Source organism: Chrysochloris asiatica, unplaced genomic scaffold, assembly GCF_000296735.1.
Source record: "Chrysochloris asiatica unplaced genomic scaffold, ChrAsi1.0 scaffold00094, whole genome shotgun sequence".
Classification (NCBI taxonomy): domain Eukaryota; kingdom Metazoa; phylum Chordata; class Mammalia; order Afrosoricida; family Chrysochloridae; genus Chrysochloris; species Chrysochloris asiatica.
Window position 1 is genome coordinate 1,001,145 of NW_006408612.1, and position 17,397 is coordinate 1,018,541.

Genomic DNA, 17,397 nt, shown 5'->3' on the forward strand with positions numbered 1-17,397 from the left:
TGGGAGAACTCTGGTAGCGTAGTGGTTACGAATTGGGCTGCGAACCTCAAGGTCGGCAGTTTGAAACTACCAGCGGTTCTGTGGGAGAAAGATGTACAGGGTCGCTATGGGTCAGAATCGACTCGACAGCAACTTAACAACATATATATAAAAATAAATGAACAACAATCCTCCAATCAAAGCTTCAAGTATGTATACTTAGTATTCTACTATTACAAAAGGTTGGTAGGATAACAATTGGAAAACTTTTATAAAGGAGGTGCAAGTGGTTTTGTCCTTGTTTACTAGCCCAAGGTTGGTGGCTTGAGACCACCCAATATGGCACCACAGGAAAAGGTCTGGCCATCTGCTTCCATAAAAATGACAGAAGAAAACCCTATGGAGGGGCAGTTCTGTTCTGTACCACGACGGGCCTCCACAGATCAAAACTCATTCAACAGGGACAGTAACCATACGTGTTTAAGAATTTATTATCAAAACTTTAATTGGGCAAATACTTGTGACTCTGTAGTTCCATAGTAGCTTCATCTTTTATAGAAAATAGACTAAAGTTGACTACCATATTTCAAAGAGCAGGAAAAACTATAAATAAATATAATAGAACAAAATGGAAGGGCAAAAAAAAAAAAAAAAAAAAAAGCCCAAAATAAATAATTTTAGAATTCACAATTCAAGTAATGTAGGCCAAAACTTTTCTAATCAAGGCGTACACAGATATGACATAATAAAGAACACTAATGCAAATGAGAGGCACCTTGGAAGAAAAGCCTGGCAAGTTACTTCCAAATAATTAGCCACCGAAAACCCCTTGGAGCACAGTTCTACTATGAGTCAGAACAACTTGACGACAACTGGTTTTTGGGAGATATGTATTATACAATATTTCTGTTCCCTGTAATTAAATGAAAGAGTTCACCAGCATGTTGAAAACATTCCAAAAAACTACTTAGTCTATTGTTAGAGTTATAGCTGCTACCAGAATAGGTTTCTTTGTCCTACCCTCACTATCCCAGGGAGATTATACTTCACAGATAACTATGTCAATTCATTTACCAACTCAATGTGGCTGTAATTCAGCCTATTTAAAAAAGGTAAAGTAAGTTGACAAGAAGAATCAGAATAAAAATTAGGTCAAAGAAAAATGATTTACAAGTTCATCAGTACCTACCACTTTGAGGAAGAAAATATACTGTTAGAAGCTGTAAAATTATACTAATAAGAGCTATAAAAACAATGAATTGATTAGTTTCCAAGTTCATAAAGTACAAAGCATATTATACATACAAAAATTTGTTATTGTTAACACACAGTAGCATTTTTCTAAATTATATTACTCTATACTACTGGAGTCCTGGTGTGGCGCTGTGGGTTAATGCGCCAGACTGCAAAGCCGTTTGAACTGCAAGGTCAGCAGTTCAAGTTCACCAGCTGCTCCTCAGAAACCATATACAGGGTCGCTATGGGTCGGATTCGAATCGACGGCACGTCACAACAACAAATAGTTTCTTCGAAATTTTCCCATATTCGTATTTTAATAGAAACATTCACTCAAAAGCTTAAAAATTAAACTAAACAATGAGTGTTTAGACCCTAACATTTATTATGAAACAGACACAAACAATATGGAATTTTACATTTGATCTTCATGAAGCATTTTTGCAACAAAAGCTGTTATTTAAAAAGAATAACCTATAGACCCTAAGGTCTAGACAGGAATCACTCCATTACAGGGACATGGTATATCAGCATTACAATGTTTTTAAGTTGCTGCAGGTAAAGGAATGTTATTTTAGCATGCTTAACATAAAAAGACAATAAATGTCTCTCTCACCATCCCCCTATTTTTGATCTGCAATTTTAAATTTGGTAGCTTTCTTAAATTTTGGCTCCCTAAATTAAGAGACCTGTAACACAGCTCTCAACAACCCCTGACAACAAATTAAGATAAAATTACAGCAGTATGTTTCACATACCTTTTTGAGATGTCCTAGTCTAAGTTTGAAAATTTCTTCCTGTTCATGATATTCTGCCAAGGTCAACCTGTCAAAAATAAAATGGTAATGCTTGATATTACGATTATTACTATTACTTCTTAGTGTAAGTAGCAAAATGGGGTACAATTAATGGAAGGGAAATGTTAAAATATTAATAGCATTCAGCCTAAAATATATAAACCAAATGACTTTTAAGACAGTCTTCATAACATATTTGCTACTTATAAATGGAACAATTAACTAAATTAATTCAACAACTACTTAATAAGTACTATGTACCAAGAGATATTCTAAATCCTAAGGATGCAGCAAAAAACAAAACAGTTTCTCTTTACATTTTAGCTTAAGGTTACACTCTGTGGAGGGGGTAAGGAAGCAGACAATTGATAAAAGAAGTAAGATATTTGCAAATAACAGTTAAGTATGAAGAAGAAAACTAAAAAGGATGGCATGATAATGACTAATTGTATTCCTTTCCTTTGGGACTAGTATTAGAAGCAAGTGCAAAGACCAAGCTTAGCATGTAAGAAAGCAAATGCAAGCATCACCAAGAATGTAGTCAAGACAGACTGTGAGTAGTAGGAGAGGTAACCAAGGGCCAGGTCATGCAGACTTGCAAGCCAAGAAAAAATTTGAATTTTACTCTTAAGAGTAATTAATGGGAAATTAAGCAAAGGATATCAGTCTTGTGTGAGCACTAATTTAAAAAAAGACAAACAGACTTCAGAAGAATGTTAAATTCCAATTAAATAAAGATTTCTAACTTTCTCTGCTTCAGTTTGTTCAGAAAAAAATAAACAATATAAAAAAGTAGTAAAATTATAGCCAAAAGACCATATTCTAATTCTTAAAATGATTAATAAAACGAACAAACATACAACTACCTTTTAGATGCAGCTTTCCGGTAATTTCATTACAAAAATTTCAGATACTTTTAGAATTAAAAAAATAACCAGTTTAATGCATGTCAAACTATAACAAGACATAAGTACTTTTTAACATTTTCTAAGAAAAAATAATTTTGTATTCTGATAAATAACAAAACCACTCTGATACCAAGTAACTGCCATTTCATAGTCTAACTGTGAAAGAACTACTTTTATATATAATATTACATGTCTTTCTTTGTTCATTTACTTATATATTCTGAGCGTATTCAGTTAAGCTTCTAACCCAAGTATGATCTCATTATGGTTGGTCAGGCTTTCAACATTTTGTATAAGTAATATTTTCCTTTTGCTAAGTGATAGTTAAATGGACTAATTCTTTAAAAAGGGATTCAATGGAAACAAACAAAAAAACTCCAAAAAATTCAACAAGTAGTCTACTAGACATAATCTTAAGAGTGAAAAACTATATATTTTGAATGAAGTCCTTTCTATCCTAGCTTCTGCTACCATAACTGCTTGATTTTATCACACTGACTACAGTTAATAATTGATAGCTGCAGTAGTTGCTTACAGAAAATTTACAGAATAAATGTGGCAATGTGAATGTAGATGGGTTTAGAGAGGGTGAAGCCAATGAAGTTTGAAACTAAAATTGGTAATATTTAAACTAATTCAATGAAGAGAAGCGCTAGAAATTATGGCAAATAGCTTCTGTATATGCGTATGTTGTTGTTGTTAAGTGCCGTTAAGCCGGGTTCCGACCCATAGCAACCCTGTAGAGGGTTTCCGAGGAGCAGTTGGTGAGTTTGAACCACGAACCTTGCAGTTCAAACGGCTTTACAGTCTGGTGCATTAACACACAGTGCCACACCAGGATACCGTATATGCATATAAGCATCTGATATTTACTTACCTGCATAACAATATCATTTCCTATTCTAAAAGTATGGCTTTAGACCCATTGTTAGCCCATAAGATGGATTCAAAACAAATTGTTTTAAGTACACAAATTTGTTTTATTTGAATTTTCTAAGCTCCTGGTGTTTTCTCCATATTGAGGTATAATCCATACTTAAGACTGCAGTCTTTGATTTTCATGGGTGTTTTACATCTTCTTCAAGGTTGTATCATCTGCATACTGCAGGTTGTTAATGAGTCAGTCCTGATGCTAAGTACTTCATAAATCTATCTTCTTGGATAATTTAATCAGCATAGATTGTATAAGCATGGTAAAATTAATAAACCCTGGCATACTTTCCTGACTTTAAGCCATTCAGTATCACCTTGTTCTGTTCTAACACCTGCCTCTCAGTCTATGTACAGGTTCCTCAGGAGTCTAATGTGTTCTGGAAGATCCATTCTTTGCAGTGTTATCCAAAGCCTGTCATGATCCACATAGTTGAAAGTCTTTGCATAATCAACAAAGCACAAGTAAGTATCTCTTTCTGATATTCTCTGTTTTCAGCCAAGACCCATCTCTCATTCCATGTCCTCTTCTAGATCCAGCTTGAATTTTGGGCAGTTCTCTCTAGTTGTACTGCTGCAGCCGTTTTTTAATTATCTTCATTTTATTTGCATGTGATATTGATACTGTTCAATGATTTCTGCTGGGTTACCTCTTGTGAAATGGGCACAAATATGGATCTCTTCCAATTGGTTAGCCAGGTAGCTGCCTTCCAAATTTCTTGGTGTAGATGCTGAGCACCTCTAGTGCTGTATCAGTTTGTTGAAAGATTTCAATTTGTATTACTCCAAATGGAGAACACATAAATCCTCACAGCTGGACCAATGAATGACATCAATGATAAATGAAGAAAGGATTGAGGTTGTCAGGGATATAATTTTGCTTAGGTCCACACATTTGACAGTTGTGGAAGCAACCGTCAAATCAAATGACATGTTGCATTGAGCAGGTTGGATGCACAAGACCTCATAGGAGTGTTCAGAAGTGTGGATGTCAGTTTGGGGACTAGGATGAGCCTAACCCAAACCATGGTATTTTCAATAGCATCATATGCATGGGAAATTTTGGCAATGAAAAAGGAAGACCATAGAAGAATTGGTGCATTTGAGTTATGGTGTTAGAGAAGAGTATTTAAAGTACCATGGACTGCCAGAACAAATAAATCTGTGTTGGAAGAAGTACAGCTATAATGCACTTTAGGGGCCAGGATGAGACTTCGTCTCTCATACCTGAGACATGTTATCAGAAGACACCAGTCCCTGGAGAAGGACATCACACATCGTCAGCAAAAACAAGGAAGATAGCAAGGTGACAGCAGCAATGGACTCAAGTCTAACCACTGTAAAGATGGCACATGACCAGGCAGTATTTCATTCTGTTGTGCATAGGGTTGCTGTGAGTCGGAACCAATTTGATGATACTTAACAATGAAGATCCTGGTGTGGCACTGTTGGATAAGCACTGGACTGCTAAAAGCAAGGTCAGTGGCTCAAACTCGCCAGCCGCTCTTTCGAAACATTATACAGGGTCGCTATGATTCAGAACCAACTTGATGACAATTAACAATAAATAGCATCATATAGGAATTAATATGAGCCCTGGGGATACACTGGTTAAAGCACTTGGCTGCTAACCAAATGGTGGCTGGTTAGAACCCACTATTTGCTCCACACAAAAGAGATGAAGCAGTCTGCTTTCCTAAAGATTTATAGCTTTGAAATCCAAGGAGGCAGTTCTACTGTGTCCTAGAAGGTCTGAGTCAGAATCAACTTAACGGCAGTCCATTACTATTTTTGGTTTATACAAGAATCAAATGTAATTCTGTACTTTTACATGACATTGAGGTCACTTATCAGTAACCTGCTAAAGCCATTTGAACTGCAAGGTAGGTGGTTCAAGCTCACCAGACACTCATTGGAAACCCTACACAGGATCGCTATGGGTTGGGACCGACTCGATGGCACTTAATAATAACAACAATAACTAAGTTATAAAGCAGAGTTAAATTTGGTATTCATAAACTAAAATGAAGGAGCTACTGGTAGCGTAGTGGTTACGAATCGGGTTGCGAACCTTAAGGTTAGCAGTTTAAAACTACCAGCGGCTCCACAGGAGAAAGATGAGGCTTTCTGCTCCCGTAAAGATTTACAGCCTCAGAAACCCTGTACAGGGTCGCTATGGGTCAGAACCAACTTGATGGCACTTAACAACAACAACAACAAAACTAAAATTAATATAAGACTTTCATTTCCTGAGATATTTGTAATTATATCCTATGAAAAAGTATGATTATCATGTAAAGATTATACACATGCAAGTAACTGGAATTTCTGCAAACTGGGAGAGGGATATTTAGTTGCCTTGAGTTGAGAGTGGTTTTCAATATTATTATAACTTAATGATAAATCAATGTTAATTAGCATATTACCTTTTTTACTGAGTAATACTGTTATAACATAATGTAATACATTGTTTTAATAGTACATTTAGTTTCAGTTGCTAACATACATTTGTGTTGTGGTGGAAATACACATCACCCCTATTCCTAAAGCAGATGGCACACAAATCTTCCCTACTATCTCCAGGTCCCTGATTGATTTCAAAAGCTTCGAGTTAAGAGCACTGCCTCATAGGCCCAATCCTAAGTATCAAACACAATTCTCAGTAAAAATTAACAGCAAATTTCAGCAATACAACTTTGCTACTTACCTACAACATTTTGATTACCATCACTAAAACTGTATTAAGCTTCAAATAATAAACAGTACAAAAATATATGTACTTATAACTCTGGACCCCTGGTGTAGTGACATAGGACCAGCATTGGATTGCAAACCACAAGATCAGCAGTTCAAACCCACCATTTGCTCTTCAGAAATCCTACACAGGGTTGCTATGAGTCAGAACAGACTCAATGGCATTTAATAACAACCATAATTCTGTCTGGTTTTGAAAATTTGGCAAAAAATGCAAGGGGACTTCAAAAACATTGAGGGAAAATTCCATTGGCTTTCAGTTCCATTTTCCACAAACTTTCTGAAGCCCTCTGATATATAAAGCACTAATGAGCAAATTTTATAGATATCATTAAATACTAGGATACTGACTTTCCAAAGCAATGGTTACTATTTTATGATCATGGATATAAAAAATAAAAAAATATGAAGAAAGTTATACTCTTCTCAGAAAACTTCATATACACATTATTTTGGGGTTCACAGGTCGCAGGTTAAGAATCTCTAAAAGGCCAAAAGAATAATTTCCTATATTTCTCTATCAGGAATTGAATGTTTTCTAAAATAAATTTATGTATTTTGATAAATAAAATTGAAAATAAATTTAGTTTCTTTTAAAAAATACATGGGTGCTTCAAAAAGTTCAAGGAAAAACGGAATCAAAAGATATGACAGACTGTTTCACAAACTTTTTGAAGCTCCCACATAGCAATTTTATATTTTACTACACAAAATGAAAAGAGCTAAGATAGGATATGTTAACCTTAATGTTTTTTAATCGCATCAATTATTTTTATGCCACGTTTTCAGGATAAATAAAAAAAATATCTATTCTCTTTAGCAGGTCAGTTAGTTAAATTATTTGACAAATCTTTCATTCACAGATAGTATAAAAATGCAGTCCTGTATGAACCATATTTGATGAATAGAGACTGCATTTTTACTGCTCTGTACACATGTTAACATACAAAATGTAATTTATTTAGGAACATGATACAACTCCTAAATATATACAACTGATGAGTAGATTTATATAAAAGTTTTATTTAAAAGCCAAAAAATTTAAAGCTCAAACATAAGGTTTAAACGCTTGACATTCTTCTATAGGAGTCGTGGAGTCGCACTGTGGTTAATGTGCTGGACTACAAAATCGGTTTGAACTACAAAGTAAGCAGTTCAAGCTCACCAGCTGCTTCTTGTAAACCCTATATAAGGTTGCTATGGGTTAGAACCGACTCAATGGCACTTAACAACAACAACAACAACAACAATCTTCTATAGTGAGTCTGAGTATATGAGAATTTTATTTTTAATTTAAGAACTGTTTTACAATTGGCTTAATAGAAATGTGGGACCACTGCAGCAGATATAACTAGTAGAATTACAGAAAAGAGGAAGCACGTATTTTAAACACATCCAGTGATCAATTCTCTAAGGATGTATTCCCTTTAAGTAGGAAACTAACCCAAAGTCTCAAATTTAAGGATTACAACAAGAACTACCACCTGCCGCTGTCAAGTTGATTCCACTTTACAGAGACCCTGTAGGACAGAGTAGAACTGTCCCATAGGATTGCCAAGGCTGTAAATTGTTACAGAAGCACACTGCCTCATCTTTCTCCTGTGGAACAACTAGTGAGTTTGAACCACTGACCATCTGGCAGTTCAATGCTTATAACCCCTTGTGCCACTAGGGCCCATTAAGGATTACAAGCTATGGCCAATAGACTGCTAGAGACACTTGGGAAGAAAAAGTAGCATAGCCCATTTATTCGGTGGAATTTAGCAAAACTTTATTGAACATTTAACTATGAGCCATGCATTGTGAAATACTTTTTAAATGAGATGTGGGGGAAGGTTGATACTAGTCTGCCTTTGAAGAGACTATGTTGTTGTTAGGTGCAGCTGAGTCGATCCTAACTCATAGTGACTCTGTAAGGTTTCCAAAGAGCGACTGGTGAGTTTGAACCACCAACTTTGTGGTTTCAAACCAACCTTGTGTTCCAGTGATTTATCCCAAAGGAATCATCCACTACCGTTTGGAACACATTTCTACTGACCTTTGGTTAGCACACAGAGTAACCAAGAGTTGGAATTAATTTGCTGGCAACTAATTATATATTTTTAAAATTACTCTTTTTAGCTGTATTTCACAAATTTTGGTATGTAGCACTTTTACTATCACATATTTCAAAATATACTCTTATTTTAATTGAGACTTTTCTATTATGTTTTTGTTACTGATTTCTAGCTCAACTAACTTTGCTACTGGGGTCAGAGAAAATATTCTGTGTGATTCCAATCCTTAAGATTTCATCTATGAGTTCTATCAAACAGTTAAGGTAGAAACAATGCTTAACTGATAGAAATTCTTACAATCCTCTAAAATTAGTCTAGACTTCCTTTACAACCTAACATATATGATCAAGTTGTTGTCAACATTTCATGTTTTAAAAGGTTGTCTGTTGAGCACATGTTGAACAGTGTTCTATAGTTCTTAGTCAAATCTGTCAATCCTGGTACAATCCTCCACTCTTACAATGTGTATTCTGTGTTGTACTGCTTTGTTTTTATCTACACTTCTTAAATATGATTAAGAAGAATGTATGTACATCTAATGTGATTTGTCAATATCTGGATACAGTCCTACCAATGATTTATCTCCATTCTTGAGGCCAAGTTGTTAGATACAACAACTGCAAAATTATTTTATCTTTCTAGCCCTTTGAACATTTTATAAGTATGAAATTACAATTTCTATTTCTTTTTTGGGGGGAGTACTGTCTTAAATTTTGCTGTGATTCTTTGGAAAATCAGCCCTATTTTCCCCCTAAAACCTGAGGCATTTCCTCTGTCCTAGGTTCCTACCTAGAACAAAAGTTTGTTGCTTTTGTCCAGGTTGATTCACAATTCCTGGTTTAACTGTAAACACCTTGGTTTTGATCTTTCTGCCCTGTGATTGGTATGCACCTTGAAGGAATTGGTCAACAGACTACGTAATGAGATGAGTGTAGTTGAGACTGGCAATGTAGGATAAGCACCGGACCTCAAAGCTGGTTTGAATTGCAAGGTTGGGGGTTCAAATCCACCAGCTTCTCCTTGAAAACCCTAAACAAGGTCGCTAAGAGTCAGAACCAACTTGACAGCACTAAATAATAAACAAGCAGCACTGACTTGGCAAATGAAGGGTCTGTGGCCTACACGTCTGGCTCTGGTGGGAGTGCCATGCCTTGAAATTTCATGTATTTAAGCAGCTAGTCCCACAGGGATATAAGATAGAAAGAAGCAAGACTAGAAGCAGCAAAGAGAGAGAAGAGACAAGGAAACTCCTTAGAGAGCTGTAACGCTGAAGACAGTCAGACACTCAGAAGAGACCCACTGGCAGAGTTGGTGAAGACAGCCATAAGGCATAGTGTTGCAGATCCAATGGTGACAGGCGGCAGAGTTGAGTCTATCCTGAGGGGAACAAGTAGAGTCTGACCTCAGGGGTCAAGAGAAACTTGACCTTAGGGAGCTGAGAGAAACTGAGAGCTGTCCTATCCTAAGAAGGGAGACTATGTACATGCTTCCTTATCCAGACTTCTGAGGTGCGACCATTGATGTTGATACTGACATGTAATCTGTTTATTAATAAACCACTTAGCTGTAAATATGGTCTGTGAGTCGTGTGTGGCCACTGCAATGGATTATCAAAATCCATCAAAGAATTAGTGTGCTGAGGGAGGTGTCAGAATTTGTACAAAGGTTGAAGAGCAGAGTATGCCCAACCTCCACCTCAGAGCGAGCACCCTTGGATTGATCTTATTAACGCCACCCACCTAAAGTTACACAGGTATGCTGGTACTATGACTTCTACCACTTTAAACTGGTATATCTTTGCCAGCCTTTCATTTCTTTTCCCCTCTAACTGCTTTTGAGAATATTTTCTATTTGCCTTGTTTTTTTGAAATTTGATTACGACATGTCTTAGGTATGAATTATATTTTTATTTATCCTGCTTGGGATTTGCTGGGCTACGGGAATCTATAGACAGTTATTGTTTGTCTGTTTTGAATTCTCAGATAGCTAATCTTCAAATATTGCTCTGCTCCACTCAAAATTGCTTTCAACAGACTGTCAGCTGACTTGTCAATAACAATACAACTCTGACAGTAAAGCAATATCTTCAAATAACTTTCAACCTAAAATTCTAAAACCATAAAAAATTTTTTTCAAGAATCAAGGCAAAATTAACTTACTTTCAGACAAACAAAAGCTAAGAGATATCACTACCAGCAGATTCACACTAAAAGAGAAATTTTAAAAGATATTCTTTAGGCAGGAGTAAAATTATTCCAGACGTACAATCAGAAATGCAAGAATGAATAACAAGTGTTATATAAATGTGGGAAAAATCTACATGAATATTGACGCTTCAAGAAAATGATATTGTGTAGATGTATGTATGTGTGTATGTGTATATGTGTATATACACACACACACAAAGAGAAAAAGAATCAAATAACAAAAAGTGACCAATACAGAAGTAAGAAAAATAAAGAAAAAGGTATGGATATTAGAAGGACAAACAGAAAGCACACAGAAAGATCTGATTTGAACTTCAATAAATCAGTAATTAAAATGAAGTAAACAGAAACTAAATGCTTCAACGAAAGATTTTTATATATTAACTTAGGTGAAGAAGCATATACAATAAGAGGGAGGTTAGCAAAAATGTTGGAGTTGGTGGAAGACACTGACAGGAGTACAAGAGTAAAGGTCAAACCACAACCACTGCCATCGCATCAATTGTGACTCATAGTAACCCCACAGAAAGTACAACACTGCCCCCCATGGGTTTCCCAGATTGCAAAACTTTATGGGAGCAGACAGCCTCATCTTTCTACTTCAGAGTGGCTGCTGGATTTGAATTGCTGACCTTGCATTTAGGAGCGCAAAGTGTATCCTACTAAACCACAGGTCCCATTAGACTTAAAGAGAACAGAGATAAATACTGTTATATACAGCATCCTTGTGTGGCACTGAAGGATAAGCACTGGACTGGCAACATCAAGGCTAGCAGTTCAAATCCGCCAGCCACTCTCAGAAATAGCATACAACAACAAAATACACAATCCTGCAATAACAGTGATCTGCAAGTGAATGCATGGACAGACAAGCAGGCTGAAAGAGTGCGGCAGGGAGAGTGGGACTACACTGACAAACATTGAGGAAATGAATCACTATGCCTGGGAATTTAGGACCATAAATTGCAGGGAACTCAAGGTCAATTGACACAGCATATTCTACAAAGAAAATTTTCTATATCCTACTTAGGTGAGCAGTAACTGGGGTCTTAAAGGCTTGTAAATGGTCATCTAAGATGCAATTATTGGTCTCTATCCATCCTGAGAAAAGAAGAGTAAAGAACAGCAAAGGCACATGAAAACATGAGCATCCACACCCTGAAACCTGAGGAACTAGAAGGTACCAGGATACCATTCCCAAATACTCTGAAAAGAATCACATTAGAAGGTCCTGGGTAGAGTGGAAGAAAAACATGTAACAAAATCATAAAAAAAAGACCAGACTTACTAGTTGGACAGAGACTAGTAGAATCCTTGGGACTATACCCTTTAGTCACTTTTGAGGTCTAGAAATAAGCTCACCCTCCATCACTCAATTTTCATCCAAATAGGTAGGTTTATAAGGGGAACAATAATACTAGTGAAGTGCTCATACCTTACAGTAACCATTTTGAGATCAAAAGGGCAGCATTTTACCTAACAACAAGGGTAAAAGGGTTAGGAAAGGAGGAGGAAAGGAAACAGAAAACAGGGAGGAAATGGGCTGAGTGATATTATATTGTGGGGATTGCAATTAGTGACATTACACAAAATGTGCATTAACTGTAGAATGGAAAACAGATCTGTGCTGTAAATTTTCGCCCAATTCACAATAAGAAGTGGGAAAAAAAGATTTTCACACAATATGAAACAAACAAAAAAAATCAATAATAAAATACTTTAAAATATCTACTTAATTTCTAATTATCCTGTGAAACATGAAATGTATACAGTTAATAGATAAAACCACAATTTGAAACACATTAACTATGACATCAAAAGGTTGACAACTGAAGCTTCATACAGATGAAAGACACAAAACTGTTTACTCTAAATAAAGTGTTTCTGACTAAAATTAGAAACTTTGTATGTTGTTAAGTGTCATCAAGTGAGTTCTGACTCACAGCACATAACCACCAACACATAGGTGTTAAAAAAGTACTCTAACTTCACTACAGATGAATCAAGCGCTTTTCCCCCTATTTAAATCTACATTTGTATAAGGATGTAATCCAACTGCTATGTAGTATCACTTCACCTGCACTCCAAGAATCCGTAATAGTATCATGCCAGTTATTTCTAAGTCAACATATACAACAAAATGGATCAGATATGTGACAGGGCTAGGATCATTTAAACTACACTTAGAGCAGGCTGTTAGCATCTTAGAAGACAAGTCGAAAAGCAAAACACCTGTAACAAACTAGAAAAAATGGTCTATTGAGATGAAAAGTCAATCAAATACTTATATACCGAATTTAGCATTTACTGATGGCTTTTCATATGTCAGGAACTATGCCAGATATTGGGAATACAGATAAAATACGGAGGTTAATGCTGCTACATAGAAGGCTATGGATATCTCACTTGAGTTAAGTAAAGGGAGAAGCTGAGAAGAAAAAACATCAGAAAGGGCTTCCTTCTGAAATCAGTATAGAGGGAAGAGAGGAGCAAGATGTACAATGTCACAGAGATAAGAAAGCATGCTCCATTTAGAGAAGTGGAAGAGTTTAGGATACCTACATGGTAGATGCCAGAAGATGCAGCTAAAGAGATATAGATTTATAAAGGATCTTTATGAGGGTAAATTTTTATCTTGAAGGTTTTAAATATCCAACAACCAAAGTAGTATAAGAATGAAGGTGACATAATGAGACATGAGAGAACAATCACGGTTCTGGTTTTCTAAGACAGTGGCAATAAAGATGGAGACAATGGGAGATTTGAAAATGTTTTTTAAAAAAAGACAGAAAACAAAAGCACTGAAGATGAATCCTAAGCTTCTAGTGTCACCAACAGAATGGATGCTGGTGCTGTAACTGGAAAGATGCAGGACACGCTGGAAATACCCTCTGAGTGATAAAGAGCTCCAGTCCTTCAGGGCTAAGGAAAAATTGCTGTTGTTAAGTGCCATCGAGTCAGTTCTGACTCACAGAGACGGTTTCCAAGGAGTGGCTGGTAGGTTTGAATCACTGAACTTGTGGTTACCAGTTCAGTGCTGATTTTTTAGGAGAAGGCACTATCAAGGATAGGATTAAATAGAGGAATAAAAACTAGACAATGGGTGGAGTTTTAAAGTTAGGTTAGGAATGAGAGGTAACACAGGTTAATAGCTAAATATGACATAGGACAGGTCAGAAACAACCAGATCATCAAGTGCTTTGGAAACCCATTAAGACTTCTGGGTTTTATCATTCAAGTAACAGAACGCACTGAAAGGTTTTAAAGATGGGAACATTATTGTTTGGTGGTGGTGGTGTTAAGTGCTGTTGAGTTGGTTCTGACCCATAGCGACCCTGTATAGGGTTTCTGAGTAACAGCTTGTGAGATTGAAGCACAGACCTTGCAGTTCAACCAGAAATGCAGTCCAGCACATTAACATGGATCGCCCCAAGTGACAGTGTAGAACTGCTCTACAATTCTTTCTAGGTGGTAGTTTTTAAGGAATCCCATTGTCAAGTCTTTTTCCTGAGGAGCTACTGGGTGGATTTCAAATCACCAGCCTTTCTGTCTTTCAGTTAATAGTTGAATGCTAAACTGCTGTGCCATAGGCTACTTAAGGAAGGGAATTAGAGAATACTTATTTGCATTTCAGAGAAATAATTGATGGCAAAACTGATAGGAGAACTAGCACAATGGTGTGTGTGTGTAATCCAAGTAAGAGAGCAGTAACCTGAGTCAGGACAATGTCACTGGGGACGTAGGTAAGAAATAAGTGGACAGATACAAGATCTAGAATTGAGTGTTGATAGGGATAAAGTTAAAGTTAATACAATACACTTTCTTTTAAGGCAATCATTCATCTTTTTTTTTTTTCCTTGAGTAACAAACTTATTAATTTACAAAAGCAAATCATTTCACCAGCAAAATATAGTTCTCTGTTTTTAAACAAATACTTTAATTCCAACTTACAAAAGCTCAAAAAGTCAATTTAGAGATATTTACATTGCTGGCATAAATAGAAGGAGCCCTGGGGTCCTGTAGAATACACATTGGATTGCTAAAGAAAAGGTAGGCAGTTCACACTCACTGGCTACTTTGTGAGAGAAAGATGAGGTTTTCTGCTCCAGTAAAGAGTCACAGTTTCAGAAAGCCCATACAGGGTCACTCTGAGTCAGGAATGATTTTATGGCACGGGGCAGAGAGGGGATATGTTGTCCATAGAAGAGTTGGAGAAGATGCAGCCAGATAAGTTAAAAAGAAAATTTGGAAAACAAGATGTCTCAAAGACTGAGGCAAAAGACTTTAAGGAAAGTAGAAGAACTGGCAATAGTATTCAATACTGCAAGTTAAAGACTCAAGCATCAATGAAATCTGACATCAAGAACATTAATAATTTTTTAAAAGATCAACTGCAGCAGTTAAAGAAGGCGAGACTACAAAGTGAGACAAAGACTGAAAGCATGGCAAACCCTTCAAGAAATCTAGTTATGAGGACAGAGAAGAACATAGAGGATTTATAACTGAGGGAGAGTTTTTATTTTATTTTGTTTTTACTGCTTACACATGTTTCTTCAAAGCAAGAACCCAACAGAAAACAAAAGGTTACAAAAGATACAAAAGAAAGGATGCATCAGTAGAAGATGTTTCTGATGTAGCAGAGGATGGGATGATGAAAGACAACCTTTCAACAAAGTTGGATACATCTTAAAAAGACATCAAATTGTAGAAGAGTTAAATACATTTTCTACTCATAAATTTAAGTAAGTTCTTCTAAGACAAAAATTATGAACGCCTCTAAGACAAACTCAAAGGGAACACTAGAGAAGGCATATAAGCTCGCTGGCAACCGCGTCGGTCTACATGTGAGTGGAAATGGGGGAAAGTCAGTAATGAACATATGGACTGAGTTCAACCATGTGACCATGTTCCATAGTCGTCTGTCTACCTTGAGATGACAGAAAGAAGAGTAAGGGCTGGTTGGTCCCAAATTTGGAGAGACCTGGGAACTCCAGAGCACATGGACATTGACCTAGCCACGGAGGGCTACAGCTGAGAGTGAAGCGTCCAGCTGATATGAAGTGGGAAACGCAAAAGAACACCCAAACTTGCAGACAGTACCCATTTGACCTAGCTTCGATGGTTTGATAACCAAAGTTCAAATAGAGAAAGATACAGAAATTTGAAAAAGGAAGCAAGTGTAAATTGCTACAATTTGATGAACTTGACATATTTATGAATGTAGTAGCTCAAAATACCAACTGAGAGGGGAGGAGTCTTCACATCACAAATCAAGCATATCCCCTCTGTGTATAGGGTTGATAGGGATGGGCAACTTAGACATTGGCTACCTAAAATGGGGGGCTAGAAAAGGCACGAAGTGACTGGCTTACAAGTTTTTTCAGTAGAGAGTTTAGTTTCAGAGTGTGTGGGGGAAGGCAGAAGCCCCACTCAATAGTTTTCATCTTGTCTACATGTGTCAGGTGAAAGGAGATGGGTCTAAGATGCTTATGATTCAAAGTGAGAAATTGTTATCACAACTAATTGCGACTGTCACAACTGAAGTTTTTTAACATAAAGGGGGAAGTTGCTAATCCAACATTCTAGGAAAAGAGGACCTCAGAACCATCAAAGGAGAACAGCATGAGCGGAATGTAGGACCCTATCCAGAGAAGCAGTGACAACAGAAACGGAGGCAGATGAAGACATGGAGAGACAGCAGCTGAGGACTCTAGACTGAAGGAAAGAGAAACTGTGTGCTGGCAGCCAGGAGGCTGGCTTTCAGAATATGCCCTTTAGTTGTTTAAATGAGTACATACTCCTGAGTGCTTTTGTGTACATCAAAAACAAACAAAAAACCCAGAGGAAATATAAACAAATACTATTAAATGATGAGGCACGGAGGGGATTATAATCACTACAATGAAACAAAATATAATGGGATGAGTGCAAAACTAATATTCTCCTCCCATGTAAACTATCACTCAATTCACAATAAAAGCTTAAAAGAAAATTCTTTTAACATTTCTTTCAAGAAAAGTCAATAAATTCTCATTGAATTAAAAAAAAAAAACGATACAGGCTTAGATGTTGTTGTTGTTGTTAGGTGCCATCGAGTCGGAACCGACTCATAGCGATCCTATGCACAACAGAATGAAACAATGTCTGATCCTGGGCCAACCTCACTACTATTGCCACACTTGAGTCCATAGATGCTGCCACCTGGCCAATCCATCTCGTTGGGGTCTTCCTCTTTTTCTCCACTGCTCCATCTTACCAAGCATGATATCCTCTTCCAGCGACTTTTCCCTCCTGACAATATGTCCAAAGTATGAGAGACGAAGTTTAGCCATCTTGGACTCTAAGGAGTACTCTGGCTGCACTTCTTCCAAAACAGATCTACTGGTTGTTTTGGCAGCCCATGGCACTTTTAGTATTCTCCAACACCATAATTCAAAGGCATCGATTATTCTATGATCTTCCTTATTCATTGTCCAGCCTTCGCATCCATATAAGGTTATTGAAAACACCATGGCTTGGGTCAGGCGCA

At 36.7% G+C, this 17,397-nt stretch overlaps 1 protein-coding gene across 1 annotated transcript in view; it reads right to left on the reverse strand.

The window, feature by feature from the left end:
• Positions 1–17,397, reverse strand: part of TLK1 (tousled-like kinase 1) — a 174,194-nt gene that overhangs the window by 37,749 nt on the left and 119,048 nt on the right. The window contains exon 12 of the mRNA XM_006866616.1: positions 1,974–2,040. Within this exon, the coding sequence (XP_006866678.1) occupies positions 1,974–2,040 (67 nt within the window). The remainder of the gene's footprint in view (positions 1–1,973; positions 2,041–17,397) is intronic.